The following is a 19085-nucleotide window of genomic DNA, read 5'->3' as shown; positions in this document are numbered from 1 at the left end:
ATTATTATTAGTATCCATTTCGTTATACATCGGTCTCGAGAAATTAAAATCACACCAGTTCAGCACACCCTTCCATTCAAAAAGAGACAGCTAGAAATAGTTGCTAGAAATAAAAAGTAATAAAGAATGTGAGCTGGGGAACAGTGTGAGAGATGGAGGTATTTAGGGTTCAGGACCTGCGATGCTGGCTGAGTGCAGTGTGTGAGGTGCTGGTTTGGAGATCATGGGCGGTTGCACACAGATGCGGATTTGGAGCCATGTGTGAGATGCTTGTCAGATGTAATGTGTGATGAAATGCTGATTTGTACAGATGTGTGAGATGATGGTTGGTTGTAGTGTGAGATGTTGGTTGGATGCAGCGTGAGATGATGGTTGTTTGTAGTGCGGGATGCTGGTTGGATGCTGAGTGAGATGCTGGTTGGATGCAGTGCGAGATGTGATTTGTACATAAGTGCGAGATGATTGTTAGTTGTAGTGCGAGATGCTGGTTGGATGCTGAGTGAGATGCTGGTTGGATACAGTGTGAGATGCTGGTTGGATACAGTGTGAGATGATGGTTGGATACAGTGTGAGATGATGGTTGGAGACAGCGTGAGATGCTTGCTGGATGCAGTGTGAGACGATGGTTGGATGCAGTGTGAGACGATGGTTGGATACAGTGTGAGACGATGGTTGGATACAGTGTGAAATGATGGTTGGATACAGTGTGAGATGATGGTTGGATACAGTGTGAGATGATGGTTGGACGCAGGGTGAAATACTGATTTGTACCTAAGTGTGAGAGGATTGTTAGTGGTAGTGCGAGATGCTGGTTGGATGCAATGTGAGCGGTGGTTAGGCGCAGTGAGGGATACGGTTGGGTGCAGTGTTGGTTATAGAGCTACTCACTCCATCATAGAAGGAGGAATGGTACAGCAGTCCTGGATGGCAGTCAGTGGGGAGGTCAGGTGGGCTGTGTAAGATGCCTCCACCACTTGCTTGTTTCTATTCACCACGTCCAGGTACCGGTTGAACTTCTCACGTATCTTTTTCGCCAGCTGAAACACAAACATTATACACACAACATCCATGAAAACAGTTCTCCCCTGAAACTTGAGGTTAAATAGCATTAACATACCCATGAAAGGAACAGTGTGACTACGTAGAATATGCAGGAGTATTCGTAGCAGGACTACTTTTTCATTTTGCATTCTTTTTTTCTCAGTAAAAAAACATTTTTTTATTAATTAATAAATTGATAATGATAAAATCTGAAATAAATAACAGTCAATCAGGCAAAACACTGACTGAACACATTGTCACTCATGATTTCTATAACAGCAGCAGAAAAGCCCTTTCTGCCCAGAGCCAATCAGGACATCACAATAAAGAGACTCAGCCACAACAGAAAGCTTAGAGGCCAATCAATCAATATTACACCTGCACCTCAAATCTAGAAAGGCTTGAAAGGCTGACGCCTGCCCCTTTGCATTTCTGGTTAGCCCCAAGTTTCAGCATAATAGCGACAGCAGCATAAAAGCTAATTGAGTTTCCAGTGAGCAACACAAAATAAGGCGGCCATGCTGGTTAGAGCTGGCTTGCCTCGGTGTTGGATGTGTACTTCAATTACAGCTCTCGCAGGGGAGTCAGGCATGAATGGCCAGGCTTGTGTGCGCCAGCCTTTTATTCAGCCCGGTTTTCCTGGTGGGCTCATTAGTAACCAGCGCACCAACGCTTGGCCCAGGTGTCTGATCCATACATTCGTCTTAGAGCCAGAACCAAGACCAAGAACCACTCGGCACATGCCTCTTTATGGCACATGCCTCTTTATGGCACTGGCCTCATAAGAGATGGAAGCCAGGGGAAATGAAAGAAACGGAGCTCCAGCAACCAAATACCAGAATTACCTTAAGCATGTTAGCCAACAAGACTGAACCAAAGAGCAGGGAATGTATGACATCTCTCTGATTAATACACCAGCAGGTATACCTATTATTTCTGAACTTGGCTGGCTGTCCTGCCCAGCTGTTGCACATTTACAGGAAAAAAAAAAAAGGTAAACTCTAGCCAAAACAAGAGTATATGAGGTATTTCTATTGGTGCGTTCAACGGGACCAGGTTCAACAGCTTAAGTGGTAACAGACCAAAGTTGCACAAATTGAGAAGTAGAGGAAAATGTTTACACTCGATATCATATAAAGGAGCACTAGCCCATTTTGCTAGACAAAGGTTCTGTGTGTGGAGAGCAGCGTCATGCAGGGCTCTCTCACTTCCTGTCCGCGGTTTCCTCTGACCGTCCTCCGCAGAGGCCCCTTGCCCGCGCCCGAGTGCAGGGCTCTCCTCCGGGCCGTAGGGCACTGCACATCCCCCCTTTCACAGCGCAGCGCCTCAAGGTCAGCCTCCGAGGCTCCGTGGAAATGTCAGCGCCGTTTTAACAGCGGCAAACTGCTCTTTCCTTAAAGGCCACTGATGACCGGCATGTCAGCCTCGCTCGTACACGGGTCTGCTGCAGTCCGTCAGCGGTGTGGCGGAATCAAGAGATCCAGGCAAACTTCTCACCCTCTTCTTCAGCTCAGCTGAGCCCGCTCGTCGCAGAAGCTTTTGCCCGTGCTTATTTAGCGCCGCGATTACAAACCGTGGTTGCGAAGGTTTTGGCTTACCCGGCTATCATACGTCAAAACCCCCTCTTGATATTACAGGCCAATAATCTCCCGGGATCACAGCACTCTTGTGAGAATTGGCAAGCATATCTTCTCTGGTATGAAAAAAATGCTAGGATTACTGCAGTGTCCATACTGTCAATCCATCAGGCTAAACAATGCTAAAAGTAGACCACTTCTCTATCGCGTTGCCTACTGCGTCTACCTTGAGGCAAAGTCAATGTGTAATTTCCCCTTTACAAGTCTAGTCTCAATCATGTGGTTGTTCAAATAGGCAGAGCAAGATTTTCTTTGGCCTATACTGCATTTACTACATGTAAAAATAAGTGTGTGTGTCTATGAGCTCTTTCAGATGCATATGCACTCTGTTCATTTCATGGTGGACAGGGAAAGATGCCATTTTGGACATTGTGACTGTGGAGATATTTCATCCTGGCAGGGAAGCACTCAAAGGACTGCCTCCACATTTCTCAGCACACATACAAACACAAACAGTCTCCACAACTGTGAGCCCAGATAAAAAGCTGCTTGAAGACTGCTAAACAACATCAGAAGTGTTCACAGGCGCGTCAAGCTAGTACAACCTTACTACAAACACAGAAAAGGCTTTACAAATGACCAAGAAAAAATACCTCAGTCGGTCTCCGGAATGCATCAGTGTGTTCCTCTGAGCACTATTCAGGGACGGGGGGCTGCCACAATTACAACATCGCCACCCAAGAAAACATTTAGCATTCCTTTCAATTGTACTTCTAAATGGCATACTGTATTCAGGCAGTAATACCCATCAAAGAGAAATGTGAACAAAATCAACACACCTAATAATTCACGATTTATTCCACCTATTATAACCAAGGTTCTTAATAAAAAAAAAAACAAGGAGGATTCAGAGGTTTCAAAAAAACAACACCTTTGTTGATTCAGTTGCCATGGTTTCGCAGGGCAGCCAAAAGCAACTAGCACACATTTAATAGACCAGACAAAGACAACAACTTTACACATGTAGCAGTGCCTGGTTCCATTATAGTGATGATCAACAGTGACTTACACTGGCTCAGAGTCAGACAGGAGTGGACTGGGGGTCATTTGGCTTCATCCACAAGGGCAGTGTTAAAAAAGTGGGCCTTGTTTGCCGAAACTCTGGCAGATGACAGAGCTGAAAGGATTCCAATGGAAACTACTCACCTAGCCTACACCCTTGCACACACACGGAGAAAACACACTCCAACACTGCAAAGGAATGAGCCGGCCACTCTGCCAGGTAAATAGATCTTGTTTTCAACAGCTCTACTGAAACATACCAGCCTGAAACATCTGGAGCCAGACAAAAGTGGCCTCTACAAGTGTATAGCACAGATATGCTTTTTTTGCTCTGAAAGCCTGATCTTTTCAGTTTTAATCAATGTGTCAAAAGAGTCGTTGCCAACGAGTCACTTAAGTTCTTACACACACTCGTAGAGAGTAAATAGCTACAGGTTAGACTAATTCATGCAAGGCTTTTCTCTGAGGCTGGAAAAACAAATAACTTGCCCGTTCTTGCTTGCCGCTTTTGTGATCCAGGGAGAGAGTTCGGGAGTGTGCCTGAGCTGCTGTCAGACTGCTGTCACTTCCCCAGATTTATTTCAGGGACAGGAGCTATTACGACATTAATGCCATGCAAAAGGAGCAGGAGATATCGAGTGCTCCTGACTGAGGCCCAGGGCGAGTTCCTGTCAGAGCACCCTGTCGGGGCCTGGAGCTCTTTAATCATAGGCAGGTTTGGGGCTGAGCGCTGTTTATTTTACCCATTACCTGATAAGGCTCCCTCCATATGTTCCTGGATCTTCAGAGCAATAAGGCAGCTTGCCAATACCCCCCGACAAACACAAACACTTTCATGACGTGGTACATGTTAGACGGGGTTGCTGGTTCCAGAAGTTTCCGAACGCTGAATCTGAATGCCAGGCAAATCACAGAAGCTCCACAGAATATGTATGTGTTCTGTGTTCACGCCATGAACATGGAGCAACAAACTGAATATACTGGCTTCATGCGCTGTGCTTACCAAAACGTTCTGCACAGCTTTGGAGCTGATAGAGAGGAACAGATATAGGGGAAAAGGGTATATTTCAATGTCAAGAGCACAGCAGCAGTACAATTTGAATGAAGCATCTCCTCTCTTCAGGCTCAAGCCAGGTCATGAACGCAGTGTGAAAGAAAATTACTCGGAAACCCTCTGTTCAACACGTTCTCTGAGGCGACTCACCTGTTGTACTTCTGTCTCTCCATTTGAAGTCTTTTCGGTGTACACAAAGGAGTTGAAGATTCTCTGAAAAAGAGAAGAAATATTGTCAATATACAGAAGCATTCAGTACATCAGCATAGTGAAACTACGGCAAAATAATTCCAAAACTAGATCTAAAAGACTAGTCTTCTTCTGTAAAGGCTTTTCTGGTAAAGCTTGGACACAAACTCGGTTGTACCTACAAGCCCTTTATCTTGCTTTTTCACAGCTAATGAGCCGTTTCCTGAAATTATGCCATTTCTACTAATTGATGTAAATTGCAATAATTTTGTTTTGCTTAGAAAAATCTAACTTTCCCAGGAGAGATAATCGTTAACAGACACTGCTGCTAAGAATTTAGGAGGTGGGCTGGTCTCTCAGAGACACTCTGGGTTGACACAACGATACTACGGATATTGTATCATACAGATGTCATGCTCCCAGTTCTGGAATGAACACACAGGGCAGAATCAGCCCAGGTCCTCTAGCACACTCATGTGGACCAGGCAAAGGCAAGAGCTGAAGTTGGAAAAAAATAAAAACACCCTGTACCTTAAATGTTCGCCCTCCCAAAATTCTAAGCCAACATCCACACAACCCAAATTCTGTACAAACATTAACACCCCCAAAGTTCTGGCACAGTACCCATACAACCCACTTTTTCAGCCAACCTCTGGTCACTAAACACTGTACTACAACTACCCCCCCAAAGCATTCTGATGACTTGTCCCCTTTGCCGGAAACAAAAAAAAAAGTGAATATTTCCAAAAATAAACCTTCCATCAAGCTGTAAGAAAACTCAAATTTCTTACATATAAATGATGACTTCTGCCAAAAACAGATGCATTTCCACTTCCATGAAGAAAAATGCATATGGGTCAGATTCTTGGAGTCGCTTTAACGAATACGGAAGGGAATTGATAAAACTTTTTTTTCAAATTATTATTCAGCAACAAGTATTACATACTGATTCAGTTATCAGTAAGCAATCTTAAAGTTGAATATTCAACTGATCAAAAGCGGCAATATTATCATGCTATGCACTCAACATCACAAAAGTCTAAATCCATGTTATGTAGCTACAGTGAACACTCAACAGCCTCCAATATCCCTCTCAAATACACACTTAGACAAAACCGCACTGCAGCTGATCTCATGGGCACCACAAACCCACCACAGCTGAAGCAACACTTGCTAACAGCTACAACCACTGAGAGGCACAAAATTTCACCAAATAAATATTCACCTTAAATGGGCAGCAGGTGTTTCACTCTAAGCTGCTACACTACGGACACAGCTAAATCTGCTTTCACAGGGATTATTTTATCGATTTCCCTCCGCTTTCGCCCATCTTTACCTACTCTCAGACAAATGCCAGCAGGCGCAAATTACCCAGCATTCCTCTGCTCCATGGCAACCTGAAATTCATACTGCCCTCGCTGCCCCAATGCCGGTAAGGTACCCTAATCCCCCCACAGAACTCATTATAATTTAGCACTCAAACGGAGACCGTCTCCATTACGGTGGAAGGAGATCTGGGAGAAAGGCACAAAAGTAGGCACATTTCCTGCTCTGGTTTTACCCAAGAACCTGTCAAATCTCTCATCAATGGATTAGCACTGGAAATTCCAGAGGGCCTCATGAATCACAGAGAAGTTGGTCACTGGAAACCGTGAAGGGGATTTAATGAAGAAAAGAACAGTGAAATTTGGGTTTTGTGGTATAGGCTGAGAATGGACTGATTATCAGGGGTGGACCCGGGACACTGTTGAAAAGCACTCGGAGACCAGCATATGCCCGGCATCACCTTACGCCTTCCCCAAATTCAACACAACGCTGCAAAACACACATACACGCATAGACACAAACGCAGGACAGGCCGTTTGGTTCCTGTTTGCAAAAACAATGAGCAATGAGCACGCCCCTGCTCTTTTGAAAAAGGGGCTTAAGATGCAAAATCCACAAATAAAGAAGCGGAGAATTCCTGCGCTTCGGGCCGCCGGTGAAACGAAGCCGCGCGCAAACACAAACAGGCGCGGCCGTCGGCGCTGGTCTTCCCCCCGCAGCGAAACGTTTGTTTTTCGAGCTGCTCTGATGACTTTCGCAGCTATGCCTCGGGCCGGGAGGAATGTTGCAGCTTGGAACCCGAGCCGCCGCAATGTCACCCCGGTGACCGCAGCGGGCGGCTCCCCTGAGGGGGCAGGGAGGGGTCACCGTCTCAGGGGCTTTCACCCCCGAAACCGGGGGAGCTGCCCTGGAGATGTCAGGGGGTAGCGCGGGGGGGGGGGGGGGGGGGAGGCCGCGCCATAATTATGACCGTCAGTGCAGCCTTGACTCGACTTCCTGGACTCGCGAAAGCTCGTGTTACACTTGAGCGATTCCTGCTACACTTCGGCCCCGTTTTACTACGCCTTGGCAGGGAAGTAAGACGCGAGCCTCTTGCAGCACTGCACATTATGAGGGCGGTTAGCGGCACAAAGGCCTTCCGTGACAAGCAGAAATTACACGCAAAGCGGCGAAATGAAGCAGGGCCTCTCTCCCTCCCGGTCTGAGTGGCCTACACTCCTCGCCAAAAAACCAGACCGGCCCTTTGGACTGACTCTCACATCTTGATAAAGCTGCTCCTTAAGTGCGCTTTGCAGACTTTGCTCAGTAAAATAGCTGACACACATGGTGAGAAAATATATTCCTTAAATCATCCCGCCAGAGTGGCTGGGTCTCGAGCATTTCCATTAAAATGGTGCAGCTGAGGGATAAACCTATTAGCAATTCAGCCGTCTTCAAAGGCCAGCCCAGAGCGGTAATCCACATTAATTTGGGATTGTAGCGGCTAGTGAAAGGGCGCAATCACATAAAACGGTTTGCAGAGGCGTTTCCTAATCCTCTCTTTAGGATGCAGGGTAATGGTCTTCAGGTGGACCGGGCCCTGGGTTGTGTGGGGGTCCCTCCGCATCTGTGTCCAATCGCTAGCCACCACTGGACCCCGCATTGGGGCCGGGCCGGGTTCTGCAGGCGGGCTGGCCGGAGTAAAAGGCACCAACACTGAAGTGGGTCGAGAGCAGCTGGGAGCCCAGGGTTCACCCAGGCCAGCAGCTCCAGCTTATAAACCCTGCAGATGAAAGGCCAGACAAAAGCAGCTAGGAGCCTGGGAAGACACAGCCGCTTCCTGCTGCAGGTAGGGCTCCGGTCCCCCTCCCCCTCAGCCCCCCAGAACCAATATACTCTTTGCACTACAAAGGGCCAGAGCCAAAATGAGCGGTCCTCGCTTTCCCTCTGATGTGCTTTTTCCACCCCCCGACTCGGCTTCTAAAGACACGATGCCTGCAAAACAGGATCCAGCCGGAAAGAGCCTGCACCTGTGAGCACGGTGTGCGCACACACTCCTGCCTTTCACCAGCCTGCACATGCAGGCTTTCACCCACAGCCAACCAAAACATAGCAGGCGCACAGCCTCTTCATATTGTAATAAACCTTTACAGCTAGAAAAGCACTGCTTACTTGAGGGATAAAAACCATAGATTATTTGAGGATTAAATATACACAAATCATTTAATATATGGATTAATCGTAAACCAACCTCCTTGCCCGACAAAGCATTCGAACAAAGAAAAGCAAATCGCGTTTCATTTGCCTCCATTCTGATTCACAGCAGAGCAGGTTGCCTAATTAAATGCCCAACTGTCGATGGCTGCCAAAATCCCGGTTCATTCTCATGGCAGTGAATGAAGTGAACCACATTTGTCACATCTTCCAAACTCATTTTTGCATTGTGAAATTCCCAAAGCTGCTTCTCTGGCCAATGAGAGACATGCCTTTGATGGAGAAAAGCGCAAAACACTTGTTTGAAAAAAAGAAATGGTGAAATGGCTGATGGGTATTGTGTGGGGCAGAAACATGGGCAAATTAGTTCCACATGCAAGGAAGGAAAACATTTCCCTCTTTTTTTATTAATTCACATCAATGTGTGACCGAGTTGTCATGGCACAGACATTTCCATACAAAATGGGTCTTGGTGACAGACTGTTTATTTAATAAAACATTTCTACAACTTAATTTATTATTATTTTTGAAAGTGAGGAAATGTGGTGGCTTAAGGCATACAAACTGGCAAGCATGTTAGAAAAATGACTTCTGTGCGTATCCATGGGTACCATTTGTGTAGCACTAACAACCTAGAGAACATTAAAAGCATAAGAAAAGGAACTGCCATCTGACATTATCAAAGGCCAGGAAGCCAAAGCATGAAGGTCATTAAGCAGTAGCTTTACCAGCTAGCCAGTATGCTAAGCAAAGACAAATGAGAACCTTGCTCATGATCATAAACACATGCCCGCATCTGCGCAAAATGGCCGACTGAAACAAGTACGTAAATGAAACAAGCTGATATATCTCTCTTCGGAGTTGTGCCCCGTTGTGCACCGTGGCTTACCCCCGCACGGAGAGGAGACAGCCGACACAGACTGAGGTCCTACAATAACAAGCCCTTTGTGAAAACACTGCAGGGCCCATTGAGGGACTGGGTCACGGAGCCGATTCTCTCACACATCAGAAATCCACAGCGCCGCTGTTTTCTTTTGCTCAGGCAGACAGGATATAATGGTTTCCACATGTAAAGGGGGCCCTAAATAACAATGATAACAGTTGAGATGCAGCATGTTCAGTTTGGCCCCCTCTCCCGCCTCAAAGCCAACGTCCTGACTGTTCCAGTCGAGAAATCTGGACACACACTATATCCGTCAGCAGTTGAAAAACAATGCTTGTGACAATTGTTGAAGAGCAAGAACTTTAAACACCCATAGCACTCATAAAAGGGAGCATAACTGAATGATCTATCGTCAGCCCTTTCCATTCGTAGCTGCAAATCAAATATATGAGATGAATCTATTCTGGAGGTGGAGTGCAAACTGAAATATGAATATGAATTATAGGATTTCAGATAATATTTTTTTCTTCAGTCCTCAAGTTCACAAAATGCTTCCACAAAGCACAATTCTTGACTGAAACCTCCAAACCAACGATTAGCTTAGCCAAAAGTCAATGCAAAAGAAATTAGCATTTCTGCCATAATGGGTCAAATCAGATGAACTGGACAAACCGCACAATCAATCAATGCTGAGTAAAGCAACAGATTAGTGCATTGGCTGAAAATGTCAGGTCCCATCTAAATGAACACAACTGAAAACATAATTGGGAAAGCTTCTGATATTCAAAGTGAAGTCCCAAAATATCTCTGGACATAGAAGCCTGCATTCAATAAAAAGTTGTCATTAACTTATAAAGCATTAGAGAGTCCTGCAGTTGAGTCCAAGTGAAGTAACTGAGTCAACAAGTCTTGGAACAGATTAAGACAGAACATAGCATGTGGCAGAAAAAAGGAAAGTTGCTCAAAGGTAAAGAAGAAAGGAGCAACCCCAGCCATACAAAACAGTGACTAAATAAATATTTATCAAAAAATAACTTCTTTTCACAAATTAAAAAAAACCCAAGTACAAACACGTCGCTGTATAAAGCGATAAACTCTTCACGAGAACTGACTGAAAGGCTGCCCGCCTGCACGTCACTGAGAGGCTAAGCCACCAAACAAAGCCCTTCTCTAAGTGAAGCGAAGCTCACATCTCTGCCTGACATTCCCCAAACTCATCCATCTCCCGGACCCAGGGAGCAGCTCCCCCGCTTCCTGCCCGCACCCAGGCCAGCATGGCCAGGATTATCCCCGCTCATCACGCCGTGTTAGCCGCGCGCGGAGGAGATCCAAGCAGCGCGCTAAATCAGCCCCAGACAGGCCGGGCCGCCGAGGGACAGGACGCAGGCACTGGACAAAGGGGCGATGGTCACAACCAGGGCGGCGAGTCAAAGCTGTTCTCCGTGACCAATGGCCACTCTCGTCGTCGGGTGGGGGGGGGGGGGGGGGGGGGGCAAATGGAGATGGTAGAAAGTTTTCTATTGGGACTGCTACATCACGGCCATCACTGTCACGCAGACCAAATGCTCAGGACAGAGATTATCCCTTGAGTTTTGGCTATGTTGACTTTGGCAGCGTTAAACGGGTCAGACTAGCCTCAACCAAGCTTAGAAAGACCACCCCCCTCCCCCAACAATGTTCCCAAATGTTTTAAAATATGACCACAATCCAATGTGGTAAAGATTTTTTTAATTAAAGACAGCACAAATCAAGCAGTGCCAAACACCAACATTCTGCACAGACTAAGGAAATGGTTCCTGCATGCTGTAATCTTCTGAACCCAGGTAAACTCAGAGACATTTGGCAGGCCTTCCAAACCTGAGCTGTGTTGGCCTTGGGAAGACACAGACACAGCAGACAGATGCATGGCCCCTCTCTGCAGTTAACAGGCGCGTCGCTCCTTTTTTAATGAGGGTGTCGACAGCTACTCAGACCTACAGAAAACCACGGTGGGCTGCATTTGTGGCTGGAAACCTCTGTGCGTCCAGAGATGCGTTTAAGGTGCTGTGATGGTGAACTTTACAGGCAGTGGCGTGATATGAAACATCTGTCACGGGTCAGCACTTGGGTTCACAGCAAAAACACTGGAGGAATTCTTACGGCACAGAGTGCTGGCCACCTGAACCGCTCTTTTACGGCTCACGCGTAAATCACTGAGTTCCCTTGGACTCTGATCCTCCTTTCAGACCCGTCAGAATGAAGGATGCTCCCCTGAACATAACACACAGATGCAATTACATCGTCTCTTCTGAACCTCCCTGCTCTCCTTAGCGCTGTGTCTAACACGCACTCAGAGAACTGGACTAACTTCAAGCTTAAAAGGGGAACAGACTGGGAATAATAGTCTGCTGTAGTGCCACCACCCACAGATTTAGTTTCTCAAAGGTATGGACCACAACACTTTTTGTCATGAACGCGTGCACCCTTTTCACTCACGGACAGGCATTTGGAAATTGAATCAAAGGAAAGGTACAGTGGTTGTGTTTGGAGGCAAACACAGCAGAATGTGCTAAAAATACTCAGCAATCTGAAGAGAAATGAGGGCATTCCAGTGTCTTGGATATCAACATGGTCTGTAATAATACAAGACAAACAGCATGTCGGTGCTGTTCTCCCACCCTGCTCTTAAATGGTGTGCATTTCATGTTAAAACTTAACTGCCTGCCTGCCTCTGGCCCCTTAGGGCCCTGTCACTGGTTACCTAGAAGGGGCCACAGCTCCCACAGACTGTAGGCCATCTCCATGGCCTTGCCCAGGGCCAACACCTCACCCAAACCCCCGGGAGCCAGCTGTGCCCCAAGCCGCCTGACCAACGTGCCACTCGGTGTTGGAGCACGGAGGTGGTATGCCACACTGAGGGCAAGGGAGCACGCCAAATGAGACTTAATGACATTAATTTTACCAAAACAAATATGGACCGGTAAGGACCTGACTTTCCACAAATGAAGGGAAATGGAGATGAAATGTCCCAGAGGGACCGTTCCAAAATAAGGTAATGAGGCCATCAAACTGCGTCTACAGGCTTGTTAATAGCAGCGCCCTGGATCAGTCACGCCAAGGTAAACCGGCTGCTCCTAACTCGCTGTTGCTCCCAATCTGCTTTTCACTTCAGGTTGAGTTATCTGAGGAATAGAGTAATATCCTCTGCAGGAGCTGAGCCATGGCCTTTGGCAAGAGAAAAGTTATCAGAAGTGTTTTCAGAGAGGGAGAGGGAAAGCAGGAGTGGCTCAGAGGTGGTCCTTCTGGAGTGCAAAATCATGCAAGATCCTGTGGAAGCACTCGGAGAGGCCCTGGCGACAGTCTTCAAAGAGCCGAGGCAGCTCCTTTCATTTCACTTTCAGGCCTTCTACTCCGAAGGTAGTGAAGGAGCCATAATAGCAGTAGCAGGAGGAGTAGACCATGTGAGTGCATCCTACCCATAATGTCTGGCTTCAGCCTGGCCTGCCTCCATTAGCCTCTGCCACATGTCCAGGCTAGCATATTACGATGTTTGGGACCTCTCCCAGAGGGACGACTATGAAAAGGGAAGCCAAATGTCAGCGCTGTCCAGGCAAACAAAGGAAACAACATCACCAACAACAAAAAAAAACCCTGCAGACAACCTGTGCTGGTTACTCATTCAGAGGATGACATATTACAAGCTGTACTCCAAGACTAGCCTTTGATTCTTCCCTAACAGCATTTCCTCAACAAAAGATGGAGGCGCCTCAGCTGTGGAAATTGTTTTATTCTTTTGGCACCCAACATAGATTCACATATCCATTTCCCACATATTTTTTAATGTCCAATTATCTGCAAATGTTCATGCACAAACCCCATAGCTACCTTGAGATAATACAGACGGTTTTCCTCCAAAACAAGATGTCTCAACTTCTGCTTATCATACCGCAGATTACAGCTAAGCTGAGCTGGAGTTGGAGGAAGACCGGTCATAAGCAGTCTATAGGTGCCCTCGACCAGTGGGGGTCACTATAGAGGGATGTAACGTCGACCTCTAACCTACTAAACTCAGCCATACCTTGGGCAATGTAGTCGAGAATGTGCCCTATGGATCTACTGGCCAGTTGGCACTCTGGATTCGATCCGAAGCCCAGAGTCTCCTCCGCGCACCACAGCACGGTGCCTTAACTGAATGAGCCATCCAGCAGCTCACAGCTGCGGAACATTTTATTAGCGCTGACCTCCATCTACTGCAGGAAGCCGCCATGCCAAAGAACACACATAAAATGTGAACGTCTTCCAGTGTGTGCAGCTGAGCGGGTCAGGAAAGGCTTTACTTTATCAGTGGTGCAGAAACACTGGGGGGAAAAGGAAACCTTCCATCAGGCCAAACGCTTTGATGCGCCGGCTACTCAATTCCAGCACTTCCACTTCAGAGGAATGTCGGGCCGCAAAGTCCAAAGAAGCCCACCCTGAATCTCGCCGACCCTCAGCCACCCGAGAGGTAACAGCCCCAACAATGACACAACCGGCTGAGGTTATAGCGGTATCCCACGGGGAGCCGTCCTCGTTGGTCGGTCACACAGGTAGTGCTGCCTGGTTTCGGAGAAAAGGATGGCGACACCATGGCTGGTTTCGGAGAGACGGATGGCTACACCCCTCCCGGAATCGGAGAGACTGATGGTGACACCCTGCTGAAAACACGTCCCGGACACCTCCACCCGCAGGCACACTCCGTTTCCTGCGGTGACTGCCGACTGCAGACAACACGTCTGCCCGCACCGCCGTGCATTCCATGAAGGAGCATGCGGGTCAGGCAGCCGCAGATAAGAAAAGAGAGGGCGAGGGCTGGTGCACAGGTAGGGTGTAACAAGACCTTCAAATTGTGACAATCATTTCTGTCATCTCGTGAGGCCCCGAGGACACATTCTACTAGGCCAAAGAGGGATCCCGCCGCGTGCTATAGCCCCGGGGGCACAGGCCACTCCATCCTGACCTTTGCTGGCCTAGCAGGCCCGGGTTCCAGGAGCACTGGACATACGCTCTGTTAGGTACAGGCTTCAGTTCTGGTCTGCTCCTGCGGCCAGGTCCCGGGACGAGGGGCCCCAAAGGTCCCAGAGGCTGTCCTACTTGATTAGTCTCCAACAGAGGGGGCCCATGCCCCCCCCCCCCCCCCCCAACAGCCTCTGCAGAGCAGCTCTCGGCTGGGCGGCCATCTTCTCTTCCTCCCACATGGGCTCTGCAGCGTTTAATGAGGATCTGGCGGCACAGAAGAGGCCCGCCTCAGACAGGAAGTGTGTTCAAGCTGAGTTTACACACAAAAGAGACAGAGCGCTCTGATCAAATCCTTCTTTCTCCACTGCAGTGTGCGTCAGGACAGATCTGCATAACTCCATGCTAAAGCCCTGCAGTACAGATCTGCATAACCCCATGCTAAAGCTCTGCAGTACAGATCTGCATAACCCCATGCTAAAGCTCTGCAGTACAGATCTGCATAACCCCATGCTAAAGCCCTGCACTACAGATCTGCATAAACACATGCTAAAGCTCTGCAGCACAGATCTGCATATCTGCATGCTAATGCCCTGCAGTACACGTCTGCATAACCGGATGCTAGAGCCCTAGCACCCAGAACCTTCCCGTGTTGACGCAGCGCTCCTCACCCTCCTAACTTGCCTTATGGACAGCCCTCTCAACTCAGACATGTGTGTGCCGCTCACATTGCGGACCCGACGTCCACAGCGTGTGCTGTGACCGACACAGAGCGGAGCAGGGGAGGGTGGAACCGGGCTGGGAAACAGAGATAACAGAACCCCCAACAGGAATACACTCTGAATACCGCAGACGGCCAGATACCGTTCCCAACGGTGTCGCTGAGAAGTCCGCTAATTACCTCCTCAAAGCCATCGTCATCCTCATATAACAAACCTCCAGCTGGGCAGTAAAAGACCTGACGATCTGGATAAGGAAAGCCACCACAAAAGGATCCCTTTAGGTGGAAGCCAGAAAGTATTCACAGTGCTGATACTCTACAAAGAGGCATTTCAGCACCTGCAACCTGCTCACGCACTCTCATCTCCCAATTCCTGCGTGCCAAATTGCTGCCAAAAACCACAGCTCCAACTCCAAAGCAAAAACAAGCATAAAAACCTTTGGGGACCAATTAAACATAAATCAATTTGTTGGAAAATATAAATACATTTTTAAGGTTAAGACAGTCATGCATATATTAAATTGGAAAAAAGTATTCTCTGCTACATTATAAAAATGCAAAAACTGACAAATGCAGACTTTTGTCAGATTGTGGAACTTCTGAACTTATCAGTCTTATTAAAAAGGGACTCATTTTGCCTCCCTCCCACCGTACATACTCACCATTATTTTGGCACAGGATCAAGGCTAATCTTACCTGACACTGACTACAGCACATCCTGTATGTTTGAAAGCTGTAAATAATAAATGAACGGACACTTTAATGAACTGTGTGCTTACACTTCCCGCAGAGACAGCTTTGGTACTTCATAGCAAGTAAGTGGAGTTCAGAAGATGTGAATTTACCCCAGTCGGGAGAAAAAAAAAAAAAAAAAAAAGTTTTATATATATATGAATTATAGTCAAATCTGCTTTAGAGTTAATATTTAGAGAGCAACTATAATAAAACAAAGAAGCTGAACGATAGCTAGCTTCCGTTGTCCCTATTACTGTAACTTCCCGTAATAAAATAAAGAAATAAATAAACAATCTGCCTCTCATCCTCTGCATGAAGCTTTTGTGTGTCAACACCAATCATTTTCATATAAGTGCGGCAAGCATTACAAAAACATTTTAAGCGCAAGCTATAAACCAGGCAGAATGTTGCACAAGTTGAAATTAAAAAGCAATTGATTTAATTCAGGTTTAAAAATAAGCTGATAGAGAATTAGCCAAATGCAAATGCAAAAGCAGATACATTGACAGCACCCACTGATTCAAAGAAAAACTGAAAATAATAGAAACCAGAAATGTAGAAGCAAATTACGAAAAAAAAACAAAAGACTTTTGTTTCCTAGTTTTGATTTAAAAAACTGCAGATAAAATGTGACCATAAAACCAAAAAATGCACAGTGATGAAGTTACTGTGAGTAATGCTTGGTGTCACGACTGGCCAACACTACAGAACATGGAAGGCAGCCATGCAGCCCTGAAATGAGGCGCCCCTTTACCCTTTCAGAGAGAAAGAGTCCCCCCCCCGTGGGCCTCTCCCACACCCCAGGGAGCAGACTGACCCTAAGGTTGCACATGTGCAGCCCTGCACCAGCAACCAGCCGCAATGGCCCATCGCCAAAGGGACTGGCTGATTAGAAGCGAAATCCTTTGCATGTGGTTGAGATTCCTGCGGCTCCATAAAGAAAATGAGCTTTGCCCCTACCCCCATCCGCAGCCCCACAGAGCCCGGAGACAGAGGGGAGAAAGGTGGGGGGGAAAGGATGCCAGGGCCACTTTCAAAAATAGATTGAGTATGATAACAGAAGTCTGCTGTGACTATCAAAATGAGGCCCCTGGAGCTCAACCACAGACAGTGCACAGAAAGCCTGCAATTATATTCTACATTCTGCATGGGCAATAATGTCAAGTGTAAACAAACTATTATACACATATGGCTAATTTGGAGAAGTCGCCAGCAGACGTGCACTTTCAATGGGCAAACTTTGTCCTGTTAGATAAATATCCTGTCCAGTAGTTTGTTTTACAAAGATAGAAGCCACATCTTCCCACTATAAACAGTTATTTATCTTTCCGTTTGTTTTACACTGAAGAGAACACTACATTACATCCCTGAATTTAACTGAACCTTTGTACATTTTATATCGAACGGCAAAATATTTTCAAAATGCAAGGTTTCTTCTGTCCAAGAAAACGCTCTTAAGAGTGCAACCAGCGAGCATCTTTTCCGGGGGAGTGAGGAAGTCAACATGTCCTCAGACTGATATCTCCGTTATTTATTTAACTTCTCATTAAAAATAAACACCCCCATTACTAGCTGCCAAGAGCGAAATACGCCGCAGTTGGATCTACATGTGTTTTTAACACTTGCCAAGGCACCGGCAAAGCTACAAACAAACTGACACCAAATCATTTGTTACAGTAAATTGCAAAACAAAGATTGAAATCATGATGAAAGGACTAAGCAAATCCTAATTCAGATACAGCAGCCACACCAGACTCCACTACCTGGAGAAGTGTGGCAGAAAAATGTAATGTACAAAATGAAATAAAAAAAGTTAATGCCATTTGTAAACTAACACTTAAAACGCTGGCTGGACAAAAAGCAGGATGAAGATGGCAAATTTATGCATTTTTGACACTATCCAAATTGAAAACATTCATATTGACAAGCATTTCTCATTTATAGTGCACAACATTCAGACGATAAACACAAAGGCATGGTGATATTTTACCAGGTAACGAGAAATACATTTTGAACATAGGCCTACTTTTTCTTCTAGGCCTAAGTTTTGCTTGTAAATTACACATAACTCGAGTGCAGCACCTAGAGCTAAATCACAAATGACAGAAGTGAGAAATTTGTCATTGTTCAGCTTCTGGCTTAAGTTTCAGGTACTCTAAATACTGGGACCTTTTAGCGCATAATCAATAAAGAAGTACTAGGAGTATAAACACAGTTACTTAATGATATGTGTGTGATATGGCCCCACAGAAAATAAATAAATGTAAAAAATTCTAATACAATTGAGGTTGGTGCTAGTTTGACATAATTCGGCATCATTTTTCAGTTACTCTAAATATAGTGATAAGTCCTTAGCTGATATAACTTTCAACGAATGGATTTCTTCATAGGCCAGTCAGGAAACTTTGGATCAAGAAAAAGGAAGGAGCTCACCACTGATAAGGAGCTGGACTTCAGTTAAACCTTGGGACACATTTTTTCCAATGGTGAGATGATAGTATATATTTATACTATTGATTCATTCTATTAATGAATTGTGGTTATTTTCAGCCAATTCATATTAATACTGTGAAACTGGAAATTGTGGATTTTATCAGAATGGTGATGCCGTCACAATCCAATACAGTGACATGGCAGGAGGAGAGTGACCAAAATCAAAACCACACACCAAAATGCAGTTCTACTGTGCTTCAACAGAATGACAAAACCATTTGTTGAAATATCATTACCGCTTAATCATGTTATTTGCAATCAAGAGACGCTGATTAGCACATTAGCTGGCTAGTAAAGCCTTGCAGTAGCTTTTCAGAAAAGTTTGAAGGACGCTCATCACATTTGCATGAGAAGGTTTATCATGGCTGAAATTGTACCAGTGGCAATACAGAGCTCAAAGACTCCTGCCACTGAGCAGCAGCTATAAATATTTTAATGATATTATAAATATTTATGTTCATGTTTTATAGTTTATTTACATACTCAGTGGCTAATAAGGGCTGTTTCTGCATGCCCCAGATTTCACTTTGTTGTTTCATAACCGGGGAAAAAGTAGCCAAAAATAAAAGGCACAGAATGGCACAACCATCTAATGGCAGGTATACTGTATTGTTTGAATATAACGTCTAGTAGCTATAGCAAAATATAATTTTCCCACAAATAATATGCTATTTCACTGGCTACCCTTCGTACATTAAACGTAAATGTATAACAAGTAGTAGTCACTTCAGCATGCCATAATAACTATGACTAATATTAGCAAGACAATTTATGGAATGGTGAGACCTGCAGCCATCTTAGCTCATCAGCAATATGAGGTAACAGTGCAGCCTGACGGCA

At 45.9% G+C, this 19085-nt stretch overlaps 1 protein-coding gene across 1 annotated transcript in view; it reads right to left on the bottom strand.

Annotated features, from left to right (window-relative positions):
• Positions 1-19085, bottom strand: part of cachd1 (cache domain containing 1) — a 64767-nt gene that overhangs the window by 30834 nt on the left and 14848 nt on the right. Inside the window, exons 2-3 of the mRNA XM_061239384.1 lie at positions 4885-4947; positions 889-1037 (exon numbers count right to left, since the gene is read on the bottom strand). Of these exons, the coding sequence (XP_061095368.1) occupies positions 889-1037; positions 4885-4947 (212 nt within the window). The remainder of the gene's footprint in view (positions 1-888; positions 1038-4884; positions 4948-19085) is intronic.

The sequence above is a fragment of the Conger conger genome, chromosome 4, assembly GCF_963514075.1.
Source record: "Conger conger chromosome 4, fConCon1.1, whole genome shotgun sequence".
NCBI classification, from domain to species: Eukaryota; Metazoa; Chordata; class Actinopteri; order Anguilliformes; family Congridae; genus Conger; species Conger conger.
Note: the sequence above shows the minus strand (reverse complement) of the source record. Positions and strands in the feature narration are given on the sequence as shown.